We start from the raw sequence: 18,543 nt of genomic DNA on the forward strand, positions 1-18,543 counted from the left end.
AAACGGTCACGTCACGGTGTCTTCAACTCCTCGCAACAGTAACTATATCGTCTTTTACTGAACGTGTAAAAAATGACATCGTTATGTCACGCGTCTGGGTTTTAAATGTCAAGCTTGCCATGCTCCCTACCCTATCACTTATCAATCGTTCAAAGTGTGTTTGGTTTCGTAAAGTATATTTTTAACATTGAGCGCGCAATTTCCCAACACTTAACGCTCTAAAACATCGCAAACTTTTTCAGCAATACCTTCGTTCGTTCGTATAAATTTGTAAACTAACTTAATATACGAACGACACATTCATTAAGATGACAAATCTATTTAATTTCACTCTTTCGTCTATCAACTGCTTCGAGACAACGTTTCAAGAAGTGACGTCTTCGATTAAGTTTAAATATGTTTTATTAGGATATCGAGCAATGGAATTTCCTATATTAAAATAATAAAATAAGGGATATAAAGATTAGTAGCAACTATGAACTTGATTGAACATATTTCCATTCATTCTACATCTTGAATGCTATTGATATACCAGATATACCGGTAGCATTTCGACGCTAAAAAAGAGTTCTAATGAACTCAAGTAATGATTATCAATTTTATTCATTGAGTTTTGCAATAGAGCTTTTGGTTTCGATTCCTGATCGCTATTCATTCTACGATTCGTTTACCCAAATTAAAATGTTGACCGAATTCTCATATAGTTTGGGTTACAGCCTTTTGGAACATGAAGGAGCACGTTTGCTTTTTAATTAGGCCCAAACATGCAGCCCGAGAAGCAACAATTTGCATATTTGAACTATGTACTGTTTGCATATTTGCTCTTGCTTGCCAGGTTCAACTTCAACTAACTGTCTGTCTTTATAGTGCTTGGTATGTTTCAACAATTTGAGATTTCTTTTACGGCCGTTTATCTTGCATCCGGCATATAGGTACGGAATAAATTCATCACAGGCAACTAATCACCATGGCACAATTCTATGAGGCATGCACTTTTTCACTTCTGCAGTGATTGAAGCGTGTTCCAACACTCATCTTTTATTTAAATTCTATGTTACAACTTTCATTTCCTACAAACGAATATATAAATGCTTCTGGTAACCGCAATTCTTGCCCGTTTCAAACAAATTCAAAAAACACTCTAATGCTAACGTTCATTGCATCTATTGCTACAAGGGATAAATGAATAAAATCACTGACGCGAAAAGGGAGAAAGTGTCTCAAAAGTTTATTATTTTTTCAAGAAGCAGTCACTACGCCGCTGGGTTCCGAACTGACCACTCAACGGACGAAGTGGCCAACGAACTGATCAACCGGTTGGATTGTTGCGCTACTGGATCACATAAGGGATAGCTGCAGCAAAGTTGGTTAGTGATGCACCAGTTCATAGCGCGGCTAGACATAGAAGCACTATTCCGGCGCAAGTCTATCTCCAGCATGGAAAACATAGCAGAAGCTGCAAGCATAGCAAAGGCTTGATGCCGATGATTCGTTTCGGTTTTGACTCACAAGTCTATGCTAAAAACGTCTTTTGTTGGTACGAAACGGCTGTGCGTGTGTTAAGGAGGACGGAAGGGGTGGGGAGGGGTTGACGAGGGACACATAAAAAGAGAGTAAAAGAGAGAGATGAGATACAGATATCCGAATGCACAAGCACTTCAGCCACGGTGCAGTTGCAGTTCATTGGCACAGTTTCGTTTCCTATTCATGTGAATCGTTCATTCATCTAGACAGCGAGGTACACGTATACCATATAAGCAAGCGTGTGAAAAGCTTTTTTCTTTTAATTCAACGTCCTACCTGCACTTCGTCTTTAAGGGCCATGACCATGAAATATCGTTTCAGCGAACTCTTGCCTTGTCGCATCGTAAAATACCATCTGACTTACGAATACACCTACTTTATTCAACACTCAACACACGTCTTGAGAAAACGCGCGAGGACAGCAGGCTCAGTTGTAGATCAACAATTTCATTGATTCGTCATCAACTGTCAATAATGCACCATGTTCTTTTACTGTTGTCTAATTTTAGCGACCATAGGGAAATCATTTATAGATTTGTTGTAATATATCATTCCAAAAAAATAGTGTTAATGGTATAGCGAGCTTAAAACATTTTGATTTTTTGCATCTATTGCTACATGGTTGAATTTACTAGCCTACACAACACATTAGGTATGAAACTTTTGTAAGATCTTCCTTGGGCTGCTTTACTGAGGAACTGAGGTTTCTTTTAGGAAATGTAATTTATCTTTCTCTCTCGTCTGATTGCGCACGTTAACTACCGTAGTCCAGTCTATTCGTCTAACTTTCCCCCACACCTCCGATGGCTGGATTGGCTGCACCAAAAGCAGATTTCATGGGATACTGATAAGGTAAGAGACAAATGAGAAGCTTGATGCTTTATGAATGAAATAATGTATATAAAACGCAGCTTTCCATCCGCGCATTCCAGCCCGTAAAATAGTGATAAGTAGTAAAAAGTAGGTCCCACAATAAAATTTAACAGTTTACATACTTTCGGAAAATAAAAATCGATATCTATTATATTAATTTAAAGAATAATATTTTTTTAATCATACATCGAAATAAACGCGCCATTGCATTGTCAATTTTCATACATCATTCGTAGTAAATAAAATTTTCAACAGGAGTCGTCTAGATTTCACATGCTAATTTATGAAATCAATCATCTCGCAACTACCTTTCCAAACTGCTGAATGACGCCATTTTGTTTGTGTCACAGTAAGATTCTCCTATTTAATACACAAATATCATTATAACTCTGCGGTATGATGCAAAAAATATCATACGAATAGACTTAACCGATCAAATCCACTTTAAACAATAGAATGCGTTTGGATATCGTTTTTTTTTCTATTTTTGGCTTGAAACTCTCTTGATGACTATGCGAAAATGTTTATGAGTCATCGGTCATTTATACATTAGTCATTTTAATATGGAAGTTGGGTTCACTGGAGTGTTCGGATTACGGATATCCCCCTTTTTCGTTTGCAGTACATACCACATACCAATCTGATTTTTCTATCAATCGTTTTCTAAAAAGTTTAAGCTTGAAGTTTCGTGTACGCTCATTTTCAATAAAACTGCTACTACTGCTAGAATCGTAAATTTAGGGAAAAGATAACTTCATTGTGCGTTAATCGTAACCGCTATCTAACCGACACAAGCTACTGCTGAGCCAAAGAAAATCAACATCCAAAGCACAGGTTTCACTTTTCGTTTGTCTCGATCCAATGCCATACCGCATGAAACATATTTTCTTCATTGAACTTAAGTAAATTTATTCGGAATTTCCCTCCGTCACTGGCGAGACCCTAAATGCGTGGAAAGAGGAAAACAAAATCGTAGCCGTCTTAGGTGGACCATAGTGAAAACTGTGTGGTATCAACTGGAAAGGTTGACGGAATGATTTTTTACAGAAACTTCCGCACTTTTCACGAACTCTCGAATAAATGAAAGCAATAGTAGAAAATAAATCTTCCATCCGGAAATCAATCGAAATTCAATTATCAACCTTTGCTTTTTCGATTTAACAGTTACAAAATCACGGTACTCAACAAGAAAAAGGCTATTGATATCGAGCCCTAAACCACCCGGAAGGAATTCGTTCACGGAATCTCTTCTTCGTGTGGCGTAATATCTTCATTTGTTCGGATACAGTCATGCTTTGCTTGAGATAATATTAGACTTGGCCACGATAGATAGTTGATTAGTGGAATTGATATTGAAATAGCCTACGTGATCACAAAATTTAAATCATCTTGAAATTATTCGTAAGTGGTATGTTACGAACGATATTCTTGCAAAATACTACTAATAATTAATATTTCCCTGCAGTTTTGACAGGTTTATGGGGTTGAAGCGCATTTCTATTTCTGCATGGAAAATTATATTTACGATTTAAGTAATACACGGAGATACAAAAAAACATGTTTGGTTTGATGGTAAAGAAACTGTCATTCTACCCGATAAGGCCCCGTTGCAGAGGAAACTAACAATGCTTTTATGCCTTTTACGTGTGTAAACGTCAATACATTGAAGGGGAAGTAAATCAAAGATAGATATTTAGATGAAAAAATCCCCAACGTTCCGGGCTAACCACAAACCGCTTCATGGTGAACATGCCATTTATATTCCTCGTACTGCCTATCCGGTTGGACGTGCTACTGTCCTATGCTACCGCTGCTCGCGAAATGCATCAAACTGAAGTAACACTGTTAACGTAGCTGTGCATTTAGTGAAAAGCGAAAAAAAAACATCAACCCTCAATGTTTCATAGCCCAAAGTAAAATATAACTGCAGTATTCATCTGCAGCATCATTAAGCGATAATAATAACATTTAACTATACTACTCGAGCTGTTGGCGTATACAGCAACTAGTGCTGCTACTACATTCGTACTCTAAAGGGTATTTGTACCTGCGGTCAGTCCTGGGGGTACCATTTCGCACGCTTTAATGTTAAAGGAATGTGACGATTGATTTATAATGCGTTGACAGCATACATATTGACGATGGGTTTGAAATACGGCTATTTCTATCAATGTATACATGAAGTTGCTTTTTCAAAATTCTCTATTTACCTAGATAACTCTCATGCAGTCGTTCATAAACTTCAGTTTCTTGTGCTCACTCTTTTCAACGCTCTCGAAAGACTGCAACATGTGAGCCGGGAATATATAAAGCAACGAACCCTCGTTTAGAGGGAATTTGTAGTTTTGCAAACTAGGCGTCAGTTGATTGGCCTAAATGCAACACTGCGAGACAACATGCAACGCTCATTCAACTCATGGAAAATGGAGGTTTCTACAGCGTGGCGCCTTCGCTGGTGGCATCGTCTCCACACATAATTACCTAAAATAGAGATCGCACTTTCGCCCAAAAATAAAAACGAAACTTCACACGGTGATGCTTTTATTGCACAGCCAGTGGAATGCTGGTGTTAATCAAATTGGTCGTCGGTAAGCAATCATGTTACAGCTTATCACTGTCGGCTAATTTTCGTTACTCGACAGCTATGACTCGTTCGCATTATCATCACGTTATCCAAATGTATAGCGTTGTCTTATTAGCTTCAGTTTACCCACAAACATCTGGAACACGCATCTATCAATCAAAATGTAAATCGAACTGTAATAATCGTTTGTAAATAAATTCGTTTGTATGAAACTCGACCCTTCGAATGATAGCTTAGTGAAATGCATAGTGAATATACTGTGCCGTGTCATTTGTTAAAAACGAATTAAACGTTGATTTGTGAGTATCACGATTGTGGGATAGATTTATCGCAGCTGAAAACAAATCGTCGATCTTCTCTCAATCACGCACAACAACCCTGCGGCAGCTACCGGACGCTCAGAAAATGTGGTTGCCTTCGGGCAACATAATTTTGGAAGCACAACTGTTCGCTTTCAACTCATGTAGTTCTCACTAAAGTCACTCTGAGAGAAAACATATATATCCTAAGACACCTTCGTTTCGTTGCTAGATAAAGATCTCGGGCATACCACGTATGTTCCGCTTGTGTCACAATTCGTCCCATCGTTCACTGGGAATGCGGCTACACCTTCATTCAGTTCACTTCCTTTGGACTTTTGTGGCGTTTAGTAAACTAGGAAAATGGAAAGCGAACGCATTCCAGCCTCCCTTCTAGAAGCACGTAAAAACATGCATGTCATAATGTTTCATTTGTTAAAGCCCTTTGGCATTCAAAATTACTTAAAGAAATAGCACATTTCTCAATTCTTAGTGATGGTTTTATTGGATCATTTTATTTTCAATATAAACTAGCGTCACCGCCCCAGCTCTTTGTTCTCATCAGTGCAACAATACGTTGTACAATTAATGACTCTGGATAAAATCGTGTATGTAATCATGGCGTTGATCACATGATATAATATAAAAACTGTAACCATGTAAAGCAAATGAACAAAAATGTTTAACTAGTATATTACGAATTCTTTATTTCGCCATTCTTTCGATATGTTTTATAAATTACTGCGGCTTAAACCAATTGCACTCTGACGATAACAAACTGACAGACCAATAATCGAGACCAGCCCAACTCAAAAGTGCCTACAACTAACATGTGGTAATCAATTTTACTTTCACTTGTTTCGTATCAGACTCCGAAGCAAATCGTCTTAGTATACGTCTGTGCTGATGTGTCGCAGTTTGCGGAATGAGATCATGGCCACATGTGTTCACATATTTCTCACCAACTAGAAGGTCTGGTTTAACCAAAAGACTGCTAGTCGGACTTGTTAAGCCAAAAAGGTTGGAAGGATTTCGATCATCTTTCTTTCTAACGAAGAGTGTGTTGGATTTGCATCTTCGGTCTGCCCCATTGCTTCTCGCGTTTTGAAATGCACACGCTTGTCATATTGAGAGCATTCCCCAACCGGATGTTAGAGATAACAAGGCAACTCACACTTTTCTTAATAAGTTCATTTCACAATTGGCCTACCTTCAACAGAGCAATACCCACATACCTTCTGTGCAATTGTATACTTGCACACCCAGGAATATATCCGATGTGCAAACTATCTCACACTTGCCTGCTTAAGCAGGGTACTGTGTTAATCAAACAATCGGTTTGTCTGTGCATGATCGCCATACGCTCAACTGTGGGCACCAATTACCAATCGAACCGTGATGCTCAGCTCAGGTGCATTCCGTGCAGATATGCTTCTCCATGATGTGTTCTGCACGTGTGTTACCAAGGCAAACACCAACGATCTAGCAGGTAGTATGTGCGATGGCTCATTAATGTGTGTTTTATGCTGCTACTAAAGATCAATAACTGGCTTCCGATCAAGGTCAGTATGCTAAAGCTTTCCTACGCTCTTCTTCGAACTCCATCGGGAGTCTGTCAATGTTAATAGGTCCATACCGTCATCAGCTAATGCACGCTGCTCGTTGAATTAAAAAAAAATTAAAGCTAACAAGTGAACATGTTTTAGCATCACAAACAAATTCATTTGTTCATTACTAATAGTTGTAGGATAAGAAACGGAGCAATACGTCAAATGTACAATAAGAATACCATTTATCATGTCAATTGTAAAAAATGCACAAATGATCATTTAATCTATGTTATTCACTTACGATGCAATAAAAAAAGGCATATAAATAGGCATAAAATAAACATCTAGGGGCATAGGTTAACGAAAACGCTATCAACATGATCATCATCAACCTAACATTAGCAAATGTTCAACACACACTTGTGTTGCATCACAAATAAGCCACCGAATGTGCCAAGGCAGCTTTTCAGCCTGAGCCGCATCGAAACCAAAATTATTGCAATCAAGCATAAGGAAGCCATACCACACAATGGCATCCAATTTACCGGAGCATCACAAAGATCAACGTTACACCATCAGCAGTCAGACTTGGTTAAAAGAGTAAGCCACAGCTGCCGGACAGCCGTAGCTGTTTGATTTGATATTTAAATTACTATTACTTACTTCCCCTTGTTGTTGCGTATATCTCGTAATTCAAGGCAGGAAGACGTTCGAAAAACCAACATCTTTCACTTGCACGATGAAAAGAAGGGAAAAATCTAACAAAGACTACCCACACTAGACGATGCTTGGCGGTTTTAACTAAATCCTAGCCGACAGAGCACAAACAATGCCTTTTGTTTGAGGCACTAAGTATAACAAACGCTTCTTTTTGCAAAAGATATTGTCACTGCAGAATCTTTGGTGACGCGTGCTCTGTTGGTAGAGGAAGGGAAGAAACTTAGGAAGAAGACTATTGAAACTTAAAGTGGTGTCAAAAGTATTGTAAATAAAAGTTGTTTATTCAACTAAAGTTACATCACAAATATCTGCAATCAGCACCATCTTGTTCCGAAATGCCTTTTTGGTTTACAATTACAAAAAAACAATCCACTAATGCAAAACGAATCACTTGGAATCCGGGGTGGAATATTGTGCTCAGTAACAACAACACCGGTTAAACATTCAATGCAAGACCCAATAATTAAACATCATTTAATTTTATTGAACTTATTAGTTATTAATAATCCTTCAAAGCTAAATTAAAAAGTAAGAACCTTTTCCTACGAATGGAATGAATATGGTTTTAATTGTTTACTCAATCAATTTCAAATGTCTATTTTAATCGTCCTAACGAATAATACCGACTCACGGACTTGCAATTTCAAGAAAGACAAAGCTAACGAAAACATATAGAGATCAATACAATATATATTTTAAATTGACTCAGACTTCAGGTTAACTGAAAAAGTCGGTCATTTGAACCCAATAGGATTGAGTAGCATTGATGACGAATAACACCATCTTCATCCGGATGTGTGACTCTTACTTTCAATGACCGAATTGCTTGGCACCGTAAGCTCGGCTACGCCAAAAGAAACATGTTCGATCGTCTCTGGTGGATGATCGGATGCCTCGTGAAATTCATGATGTCAGCGTAGTGTTGGAGGGTAGCATGACCGAGACGTACTGAGAAACACTTTTCGGGGTGGAAAGAGATGAAAAGTAGCAAGTTTTTTCTACATTCAGTCTGACATGCTAAATGTGTCCTCATATTCAAATAAGCCAATGTAAACTGTAATTGCAAAAGAAATTATTGATCCTGCGACACGCTTGGATGATCACCAACGATGACACAGCCGTTACACATACACAGTTTCTTTTGAGTTTCTCCACTAAACGGTGCGGTTTGATAATATAAAATAATATAAAAAATACGTATTTAACTTTGTTCTATCCTTGAAAACAAAACCATTGCAAATTGATGTTAAATTTTTTTTTAACTTAATGTTGAGGTGATATAATTCGTTGCTTATAATGGTTGCCTATGTCACTTCAAAGGATTCCTTAGCTCAATCCGAATATTCCGAAAAATGATTTTTTTTATCTAATATTTCATACAACAAATCAACGGATTGGCGGATCTTATTTTTATTTAATAATATGTAATTTGCCACTTCCAAGGATAGTTTTGGGAAAAATTAAAAAGTACGACTTCCCGAAGGAAATAGGTGTAATCGTTTATAAGGGAAGGTGAAAGAATCCAAATTAATTTAAATTACTCGCTAATCATCACTAACTGACCCACCGATACCTAGCTACGAGGAAGCATATTCACGTGCAAGCCATAGGGAACAGTGCACTCTTTAATTTTCGAAGCATTCCCAAACCGATCCCCGATACCGCGTGACTCGTGGTACACCATTGCATTGTTATCAGTTCTCATAAAATAAAATGGCTTTGTTTTCACCACCATCCTTGGCTCCATTTCTCCACACCGCCTGGTAAAAATTGTCATGGCCCAAGAAGATACTGATTCCATTCACTTTCCTCGTCAGGATCGTTTGAGATGGTATTGTTTTCTCCAAGTTAAATTCCCCAATTATCTTGTCTGCGCGCTGTCTAAGGTGACTTGAGTGATCGACTGACTTTAGTGTTCGGCTTGGACACCCACTTAGTGCATGAATACCTTGAACGGTTGACCAACCGCTGCCAATAAAAACAATGATGATAATAGCAATAATACCGAACCAATCATATACAATCTGAAAAGATTTTTCGTGACCGTGATTTTTCTACGCATGTCGTTGTAAGAGTGCAGTTTCACATACAAAGTGGAGATGGCGTGAAGGTTAAAATTGTTCAAATTCCTTGCGTTGTTGTGGCTTTCGATTTCAACTTTCATCCAATATTAATGTTTTTTTTTAACTCCGTTTGTTTTTGCTTACAATCTTCCTTCTTTACAGCAGCTTCTGTTTGTAACCACTGCAATTCATGCTCTATTTCTCGTTCACAGCTCCATCGCGAATCTCTTATTTTATTAATACGTACCTAAAGCTCTTCCCTAGCTGTGTGGGCTAGGGTGCAACTGGATTGGTAAGAGAAAAATATCCGTTAGAGAAAAAGGCTGCCTTGACTGTAGCTCGGCCTTGACCAACACTTCCTTGCGCGATTACTGAAAGTTGTCATCAGCTCCTCTTGCCGCGGGCTATCACCCACAAGACCGTTAGCCTCGATGCACACGCCTTTCTCTATTTGAGAAACGTACGCGCGGTCTACAACATACCAAATTTACAAAGTCACATGGCAATGGAAAGACCGACACTTAGCAGCAACGTGTCACCTATGTCTTATAGACTTAGGTAAACCATTTTTATTTCAATCCAGTGGCACTATCGCAGTCGAAACGAGTAAGTTTAATGATTTGTTTAAAGTTATTAATTTTCAACACATTTTTATCGTAGCTAACTGTATTTCTTATGCGTTCATTTTAGACACTTCCAAAGAAAACCCAAATGATGCTGTTCGATAGAAGAGTCCGAGAGTGCTGGTCCGGTTTTGATGATTAGTGTATAACGGGTGTGATTTTGTCATTTAGCCATGTTCAGTTCCTCTTTCCTTCTCCTTGCATACGCTGCCGTCTCTATGGGAATGATAAATCCAAGTGATCTGGTTCCTGTTTCCCCTCAACGGAAAGGCTAACAAGCCTAATCTTAAACATTCCTTTCCTTTTTTCCTTTCGGTTTAAGCTTGATCTCATCCATTGCTTTGCTTTCATCGAAACAGCTCCGGGCAACGTTGAGACCTGCGTGCTGATCAATGTGTTTGCTTTTTCGTTAGTCTGAACATTGCGATCCAAGGGCCTAGATACGGCGGCATCCAATGGTTTGTCACTTGTTTTGACCAACACTTGCCGAACTTAATGGATAGCTGGACTATATAGCAAGTGCGGCGATCATTAGTTGGTTTCACGGATAAAATAACCGGCGTAACCAGATTATTGGACTATCCAAATGAAAGAAATAAATAGCAAACACTGCAAGAAATATTGTTTTCTATAAATGTTTTATTTACAGAAGCGCAATTTTGTTCTTGTCTCGGTATAAAAATATTTGTAAGATAGTAGATTTAATAATGCTCCAATTCCATTCTGTAGACCCGTAACTCTGAACTTAGATAAGATTTGTTATTGCTTCATCAAATTAAACTCTACGTTTCAGACAGCTTCGATGCACGTTCCGAGTTATAGCGCGGCGCTCACAGCACCAACCGACAGCTACCAGAAACCGTTAGACAGTATACATAAAGAACAAAATGATACAATTCTTATTCATTCATCAACGTGGTAATCTGTAGCGCATATGTCACAATTCGTTATGTATTCCCGCCTATCAGCTAAACTGTTAACAACACATCTGATTGACGCAGCTCGATCGAATCCGTCTTCAGTTTATTTACATTTAAAAGGAACACATTTTAAAGTGAAGGAAATAATAGTAACGATGCATGCACTTTCACTATTCAAAGTGGAAGTACTGGAAAGAATGTGACAAAGGGAAGCGTATTCTGGGTCGCCGTAACCCAGGCAAGCTATCGTGTCTAGCTTCTAGCATCATTGATCGTTGCTGGTACACGCACCTCCAAGCCCTGCAGATCCTTGGAGAGCGTAATCTGGCAACCAAGTCGTGAGGTATCCGTCAACTCGTATGCGAGATCTAGCATGTCCAGCTCTTCGTCGCTCGGTTTCTCCGGTAGTCGGTCGTAGTCCGGTTTGGAGAAAATTAGATGGCAGGTGGAACACGTAAGGGTACCTTCGCAAGCGCCGAATCCGTCGAAATCGATATTGTTGTTCACCACGACGTCCAACAACGAATCACCTATTTTGCCTTTTGTCTTGATTCGTTCACCATTGGCTCGAATAAATGTGATTTCCACCCTACAAAGGCAAGATCGAGAGTAACATAATAGTTGTAAACTATATAATGCAAATATAAGCTAAATGACTATCCAAAGTCTGAATGAAGGACAAATAATAAGGAAACTATTTGTTTCTCAATATCCTCGCGGCATCCCTGCTGGAGTAAGTATGATTCTCTTTCTAATCTTATCACATTTAAACCTTATCAGAAGAGTAGCGTTAAATATGTCTTGTCATGCTGCTTGTGTTATCACTCGCCCCAAGCATCCAAGTTCAAGAGTTAATCAAATCAGCGACTCTCCGTTGCTCCAACACTACCTCCGGCAAATTGGTCTACTTGATATGGATACTTCCATGTTGGCGCTGTCTAAAAATAGAAGTAATATCATTCTTTATCACAACGATAGGCATCGACTAATAAAATGTGTCGTTGTTCTCCTTGCTGAACCAGGATCTAGCCGCAGGATCGTATCGAATAAATAGTGGCCCTCGACTAGCTTTCACTTTTGCCCGTGGCGCATAACTAGCAGCCCGGACCCGGACCCGGACATCGTCACCCGGAAGGAAACGCGCTGAGCCAGGGCGTTTGCGGAAGCGAAATTACTTACTCTTCACTTAGTAGTTTGGGTTGCGAGGTGGACAAAAATCTCGTCGATTGTTCTCCGTGCGTGTGTGCGGTTCGCTTGCTGATCTCTTGGCCGATCCGTGGCGCGGAACCGCCTCGTACGAGCTGCAGACAAACGCGTGATGTAACCGCAAATCGAAACATGATTATTTCTGCGTTTGGATCCTCGTCTACTGATTATCACAAATAAACTGCGATGACCGCGAGTTGAGAAAACGCTAGAATCGCACACGAAGATCGCTGGCACGAATTGATAACGAATTAATTTATAATAATTTGTGGGAATCAATTTACGTCCACCCAGTTCTTTTGTTTGCTTAAGACTCCCACACAAGGTACTTTAAAAAGACAGGTAGCTTCTTAACCGCTTTGACAGGTCACCATTTTGAATTTGTTTGACATTCATAGCAGGGCGCTTTTTATCAACAAAACCACGTGAGTTTCAAGAAGAAGAAGAAGAAGATGTGGGCAAGTTTGGTGGTTTTTTCAGGGAAAGTACCTGATTTCACTCTTTTTCGAATGTTTAAATGATTCATCTCTCTATTTAAGATCATTCGAGCGACCGAATTGTGTTTTACAGCGAGTGAGCACGGTCCAGGAACGCTAGCTAGCTCTTGTTCTAGGCCGGGTGGCAAGACCTACGGACCGATACCATATTGAAATGCTAGGAAGAATTTTGGGAATATTTGCATAAACTTCAACTTTCGTGCCACTTTTCGTGAATTTTAACTGTCGCAATACCACAGAAAAGCGAAAACAGCTCCGAAAAGAGCGTTCCCGAAGTAAACATCCCACCATCCCGTGAATGTCAAACTCTGAAGTTTTTTCTAAAATACGATCGAGGATTTGTTCTGGATAAAGCTACCTGTCTTTTTAAAGTACCTTGCTCCCACACCAAGGTACTTTAAAAAGACAGGTAGCTTTATCCAGAACAAATCCTCGATCGTATTTTAGAAAAAACTTCAGAGTTTGACATTCACGGGATGGTGGGATGTTTACTTCGGGAACGCTCTTTTCGGAGCTGTTTTCGCTTTTCTGTGGTATTGCGACAGTTAAAATTCACGAAAAGTGGCACGAAAGTTGAAGTTTATGCAAATATTCCCAAAATTCTTCCTAGCATTTCAATATGGTATCGGTCCGTAGGTCTTGCCACCCGGCCTAGAACAAGAGCTAGCTAGCGTTCCTGGACCGTGCTCACTCGCTGTAAAACACAATTCGGTCGCTCGAATGATCTTAAATAGAGAGATGAATCATTTAAACATTCGAAAAAGAGTGAAATCAGGTACTTTCCCTGAAAAAACCACCAAACTTGCCCACATCTTCTTCTTCTTCTTCTTGAAACTCACGTGGTTTTGTTGATAAAAAGCGCCCTGCTATGAATGTCAAACAAATTCAAAATGGTGACCTGTCAAAGCGGTTAAGAAGCTACCTGTCTTTTTAAAGTACCTTGTCCCACACACAGCGTGCGTTACCCATATGACCACTCACTACCCAGATAACAGTGAGACGATCTTCTCACTATAGAAATGCTGTAGTCTTGCTCTAGTCTCGCTCTAGTCTCCGGAACAACGCGCTTATGGCAAATAACCCACGAGACTAGCTCGAGACTATAGGGGCCCAAGGAACGGAGACTAGAGCGATTCGGAGACGTGGACTGTGGTTGTCTCGCTCTCTCCTATAGCCCCCTTTCTTTCTGTCCTATACTCTTTCCCTACCCAAAATGAAGTACGCTTTGATTGGTCCGTAAGCCATCGCGCAATGGCGGTGGCGTTTATTTTTCCTAATTATTTCGAACCCACCCCGTGACGCCATAAGACTTAGGTGATGACGTCGTCATGGTGTGACGTCATCATGATGTGATGTCTGCCGTTCGTGCTGTTGGTGGTGGTGGCGTCGTCTTCGTCCGTCTGCATCTGGCTTGGTGGCGTCGCTGTGGCGGCGTGATCCGGGCTGCGATCATGAACGTTCCTGTTCAACCGCGTGTTCCATACGCGTACTTCGATCGTTGGCGTGTTCTGTGACCTTTAGGTTGACCGTTCGATGCAGAATGCTCGTGTACATGTCGGAGAGGAAAAAAACATATCAAAATATTAGATTACTTCCGGGGTAATGTAATGTTGTTTTATCTTACCTTGCATGTGGACTGCAGTCAACACCTACTGCTTCACAATCACTTTCCACTACATTGTCGACAAACACTTGGCTGCACTTGCACTGCACCGTCTGTGGAACGCGTGCTTCCCGGGACTTAGAAAAATTTCGACTGCCGCGATCGGGACTTTGCCGAATTTTGCTCGAGGTTGCTCCGTCTCGTTTTTCTGTTCCCTTCTCTTGCGCGCTGCCGTTCGAATCGCCCTTCGACTCTTGCGCCCTTCCCACCCCTCGTAATCGAAACCCACAAGCTCGCGTTCGTTTTCGTTCGCCCTTCTTCTCTTCCCATTCCGCCCTTCCCTCTCCGCAGCCGCGTCCCACAAGCTCGCGCGCGAAACCTTCTCCTCCTCTGGGTTTCTTCCGCTCTTTCCCCTGCTGCCTACGAGCGGTTCCATAGTGAACGTCGCATTTGCCCCTTCCTCGACCCCGTCGCAGGCCGCGGGGGTTTCGTTTTCAACCTCCTCAGCCTTCCTCTCGCTGCGTCGCAGGCAGAGGGGTCTACTGAATGTTCACTGGGTATTGCTGCATGGGTCGCATGGGACCAAAACAAACATTGTAAAAAAAAGTATTTTGTGGTTTCCGGATGTGGTTTTCCGATTTGTGGTGTCCGATATGTGGTTTTTAACCAGTTGCAAATCAGGTAAATCGGAACTTCTAGCTGTGAAACATGTAAGAAAACGATTCGTCGTTGCAGGTGATGTGTATTATCTGGTTCCACCGGGTAGATCCCACACCGTCGGCAGATCTTCCTGCGACTTCCTCATCGCCGGGGACGATTCCATTAGCCGTAATCATGCCGAACTGCAGCCAGACGGCGAACTATTGAAACTCTGCGACCATTCCTCTCGGTACGGCACTTATGTTAACAACAATATTGCCACCGTAGTTCGCATCGAGAAAGGTACACCGGCGCTGCTGGTCGAAGGCGATACAGTTCAATTTGGCCGGTGTGAGAGCAAATGGATGGTTGGCAAGGCTTCATTTAAATGCCTAACATCGACCCTCCAAAGCACGGATGAGTTCTCTAAGCGATTGGACACTATCGGGGTTCAAATGGTCACCTCATTTGCCACCGACTTAACGCACCTTATCATGCCTACATTGACTGTTACTACGAAATTGTTGCAATGTCTTATCGGCCAGGTGCCCGTCGTAAGCCCAACGTACTTTACTGCAGTCGAATCCAGCATAAAGGAACGTAAGCCGCTTCCGAACATTGCCGATTACGTTCCGGATTGTAACGAGAAGTACATTAAAAACGTACCTTATCTAGTGCGACCTGACCCGAGACGTAGGAAACTGTTTGCCGGTAAAGAATTCATTTTTCTCGGGAGCGTGCAGTACAAACAGTTTGAAGAAATCATAAGGCTTGCAGGAGGTGTCAGCGTATGTGCTCCGCGCGAAAGGATAGCCAAGTCGCGTTTCATAAAACCCCATGTAATTACCATTAAAACAAAGCATGGGAATGCATCACATTCGCAAACGTACGATACTATAGTTGAATACCTCTCGGGAAACGGATGTCGCTTGGTACCGGATATGGAGATTGGTCTAGCCATCTTGTACGTCTCGACGGAAAAGTACTGTAATCCGTATTTTAACTTCGCCACGAATGTGGAAGACTGTGGCATCGGCGCAAAATCAGCTGCTAATATGGTAACGTTAGCTGAAAGCACCGAAGATAACACGGAAGCTTCAACAAGTGGAAGGCGCACGGTAGCAGTTGAGGTGCATACTATTGCAGAGACTGAGCCTGCTGCAAGTGCTTGTAGCAGTTTATCCGATGTGCTGCCAGAACCGATCCGCATGGATCCCCCTGCTTCCATTGCTTCGCGACGACAGTCAAAGCGATTAGCAACTGTTTCAAAAGAGAAAGAACATCAAAGCCCCAGTGCAGAAGAAATGAATCTTGATGTTGATTATGCATTACCTGACCCCAAGCGGCCGAAGAAGAGTGATGCATATAGCAGCATTGCTAATTCAAAATCATTGATGTCTGATAGCGAGAAGCAAGACACTGAATCCACAGGAACACAGGTTGAACAGGAAGCCCTGCCGCGAGCACTGCCGGAATCTGTGCTGTCCTCTTCTGCAAGTCCGTCTAATCGTGCTCCTGCTAAGATAAACACAGCCGGCTTTAATCGAAACCCTCAAGAATCCAACGTTTCGGACGAAACAAAAACCGCACGATACTGGCGACTGAAACACGCACTCGTCCAAGATGACGAGGAAGACTTGTTTAATTTCGAAGATGTAAACCAAAAGAAAAAACCACGGCTGGATACAACCGCAGTGGCAACAACTTCTAGGTGTCCACAGGGACAACGAGATGATTTTTACGAATATCAACATGGACCCTCTGCGACAACACGAACTTCCAGTCGCTCTGCAACGGATGGTAATGTGTCTGCTAATAATATCACGGAGAATAAAAACTCTGGTAGTCTCCGGCGACCCGGACCTTGTAAACCGATCCAGCTCTCCGACAAAGGATGGCTCTCAAAATCAATGGAACACTTGAAACTTGAAGAACATCAACCGGATGGAGCTTCGATCCAAATCAAGCAGGAGAAACTTGATGACTCGGAGTCATTTGAGCAACAGGTTCTTAAAACAGCCAAGGGTTTTCATGTTCGAGAAATCAGCATGAAACTGATCGCCCATCGACCTACATCCATTGAATATCGTACTGGTGATGATCGATCAGGGACTTTGATGAATGAAGTAAGAAACTTTAAAGCGTTTGTTAAGGTAAAAAGATATATTTTGTCAAGCTTTCAAGAAAGACATGTGGTACAGTTTTTCTTTTTCTTCTAGAAACGGAACTACCAATCCCCGACAACCTACATTCACCTACGGTCGTTCTGTGTTACTGATAACAGCCAGTCGTTGTGAATTATTTTGTTGTTGAATAAATGGTCCACTAGGACGACTAGTGGACGATAAGAATAATGCCTCATTCTGTTACTCTTTGATAAGAAGGACCAATTGCTCTTTGAAGAATTTTACAAACTCAGCTGATGATAACCGGTTAAATTCTTTCATAAGGAGCACATTAAAATCACTGAATTGTGATTCCGACACTGCCGCGGTCGCTGCTTGCGCAATATTTTCTGTACGATTGCCGCGTTCTTCGGCAATAAACTGTTTAACCTGGAACTTTGATTTGATGTGCTTTAATTTTGTGACATCAAAACTTTGCTTCGGTACATATCCAGATACTTTTTTCGATGAATTAATCCGTTCTCCGGTATCGGATCGCAACGCTTCAAGTAGCATCGCTTTCGGGACGGAAGCAAGTGATGCCGCGGAAGGCTCGCTATGGTCGGCTACGTCTCTTACTTCTTTGGTGAGTCTTGAAACGTTCACAGTCTCGTCGGATCCGTGGTGCTGCAGTAGGTTGAAAATAGAGTAGGCTGTCTCCGTTTCAATCGAAGTCTTCTTATTTGATCCTCGAACAATCTCTTCCTGATACTGATAACCGATCCATTCTGCGATACTTGGCGGTAAAGTATACTGATTCGGAAGCCATCGCTCCGTACAATCGGGAAGAATGCTCAGCATGGGATACAGTTCATCATAGTACTGGTTTACACGGCGGCTTATGTTTCTTGCCAGTAGCCATAGCTCGCCCATCAATGCCAAAAAGATGCTACTGTGGTAGAACAGAAAGACTCTGTTAATCTGCTTCAATTGATAGCATGCTGCATCCTTCGTGAGAAGAACCACGCGCAACAGTAGTTTGGCAAGACCTTGCAACCGTATGAGTAGATGCTCGAGATTGGATCGTACCGGAAGACGCATAACCTTCTCGATGTAGCTAGATTCCGGCAGGAAGCTGTGAAAATCCGTAATTTCGCGCACGATGTCGAGCTTTTTGATGCGCAGCAGGGTTTGGTTGAGGCGGCGCATAATCTGAAACCCGTGCATATTCCGTTGCCGGGCTTTGTAACGTACGCAAAAGCGCGAGAGATATGCGGCTGCCTTTTCAAACTTTTGCAAAGATACAAAGTATATCAGCATTTTGCCGCTCGTATTCG

General features: G+C 41.3%; 4 protein-coding genes across 6 annotated transcripts in view; 1 reads left to right on the forward strand and 3 right to left on the reverse strand.

Annotated features, from left to right (window-relative positions):
* Nucleotides 1–10,855: 10,855 nt before the first annotated feature.
* LOC125959968 (adrenodoxin-like protein 2, mitochondrial) lies at nucleotides 10,856–12,689 on the reverse strand. The gene is made up of 2 exons (XM_049693019.1): nucleotides 12,336–12,689; nucleotides 10,856–11,745 (listed from the first exon to the last, which is right to left on the reverse strand). Exons 1-2 carry the CDS (start codon nucleotides 12,494–12,496, stop codon nucleotides 11,409–11,411), a joined length of 498 nt encoding a protein of 165 aa, XP_049548976.1. The 5' UTR covers nucleotides 12,497–12,689; the 3' UTR covers nucleotides 10,856–11,408.
* Nucleotides 12,690–13,997: 1,308 nt separating this feature from the next.
* LOC125950313 (uncharacterized) lies at nucleotides 13,998–15,031 on the reverse strand. The gene is made up of 3 exons (XM_049678180.1): nucleotides 15,006–15,031; nucleotides 14,484–14,798; nucleotides 13,998–14,402 (listed from the first exon to the last, which is right to left on the reverse strand). The coding sequence occupies exons 1-3, from the start codon at nucleotides 15,029–15,031 to the stop codon at nucleotides 14,309–14,311; spliced, it is 435 nt and encodes a 144-aa protein (XP_049534137.1). The 3' UTR covers nucleotides 13,998–14,308.
* Nucleotides 15,032–15,036: 5 nt separating this feature from the next.
* LOC125948672 (nibrin) lies at nucleotides 15,037–17,453 on the forward strand. The gene is made up of 3 exons (XM_049674954.1): nucleotides 15,037–15,143; nucleotides 15,198–17,254; nucleotides 17,321–17,453. The coding sequence occupies exons 1-3, from the start codon at nucleotides 15,116–15,118 to the stop codon at nucleotides 17,396–17,398; spliced, it is 2,163 nt and encodes a 720-aa protein (XP_049530911.1). The 5' UTR covers nucleotides 15,037–15,115; the 3' UTR covers nucleotides 17,399–17,453.
* The window catches only part of LOC125948677 (uncharacterized), a 1,744-nt gene continuing 455 nt past the window's right edge, over nucleotides 17,255–18,543 (reverse strand). For all 3 annotated transcript variants that reach the window (XM_049674962.1, XM_049674963.1, XM_049674961.1), the window contains exon 3: nucleotides 17,255–18,543. This exon is cut by the window's right edge and continues 15 nt beyond it. In XM_049674962.1, the coding sequence (XP_049530919.1) occupies nucleotides 17,468–18,543 (1,076 nt within the window). In that variant the 3' untranslated portion in view covers nucleotides 17,255–17,467.

The sequence above is a fragment of the Anopheles darlingi genome, chromosome 2 (genome assembly GCF_943734745.1).
Source record: "Anopheles darlingi chromosome 2, idAnoDarlMG_H_01, whole genome shotgun sequence".
Lineage (NCBI taxonomy): Eukaryota > Metazoa > Arthropoda > Insecta > Diptera > Culicidae > Anopheles > Anopheles darlingi.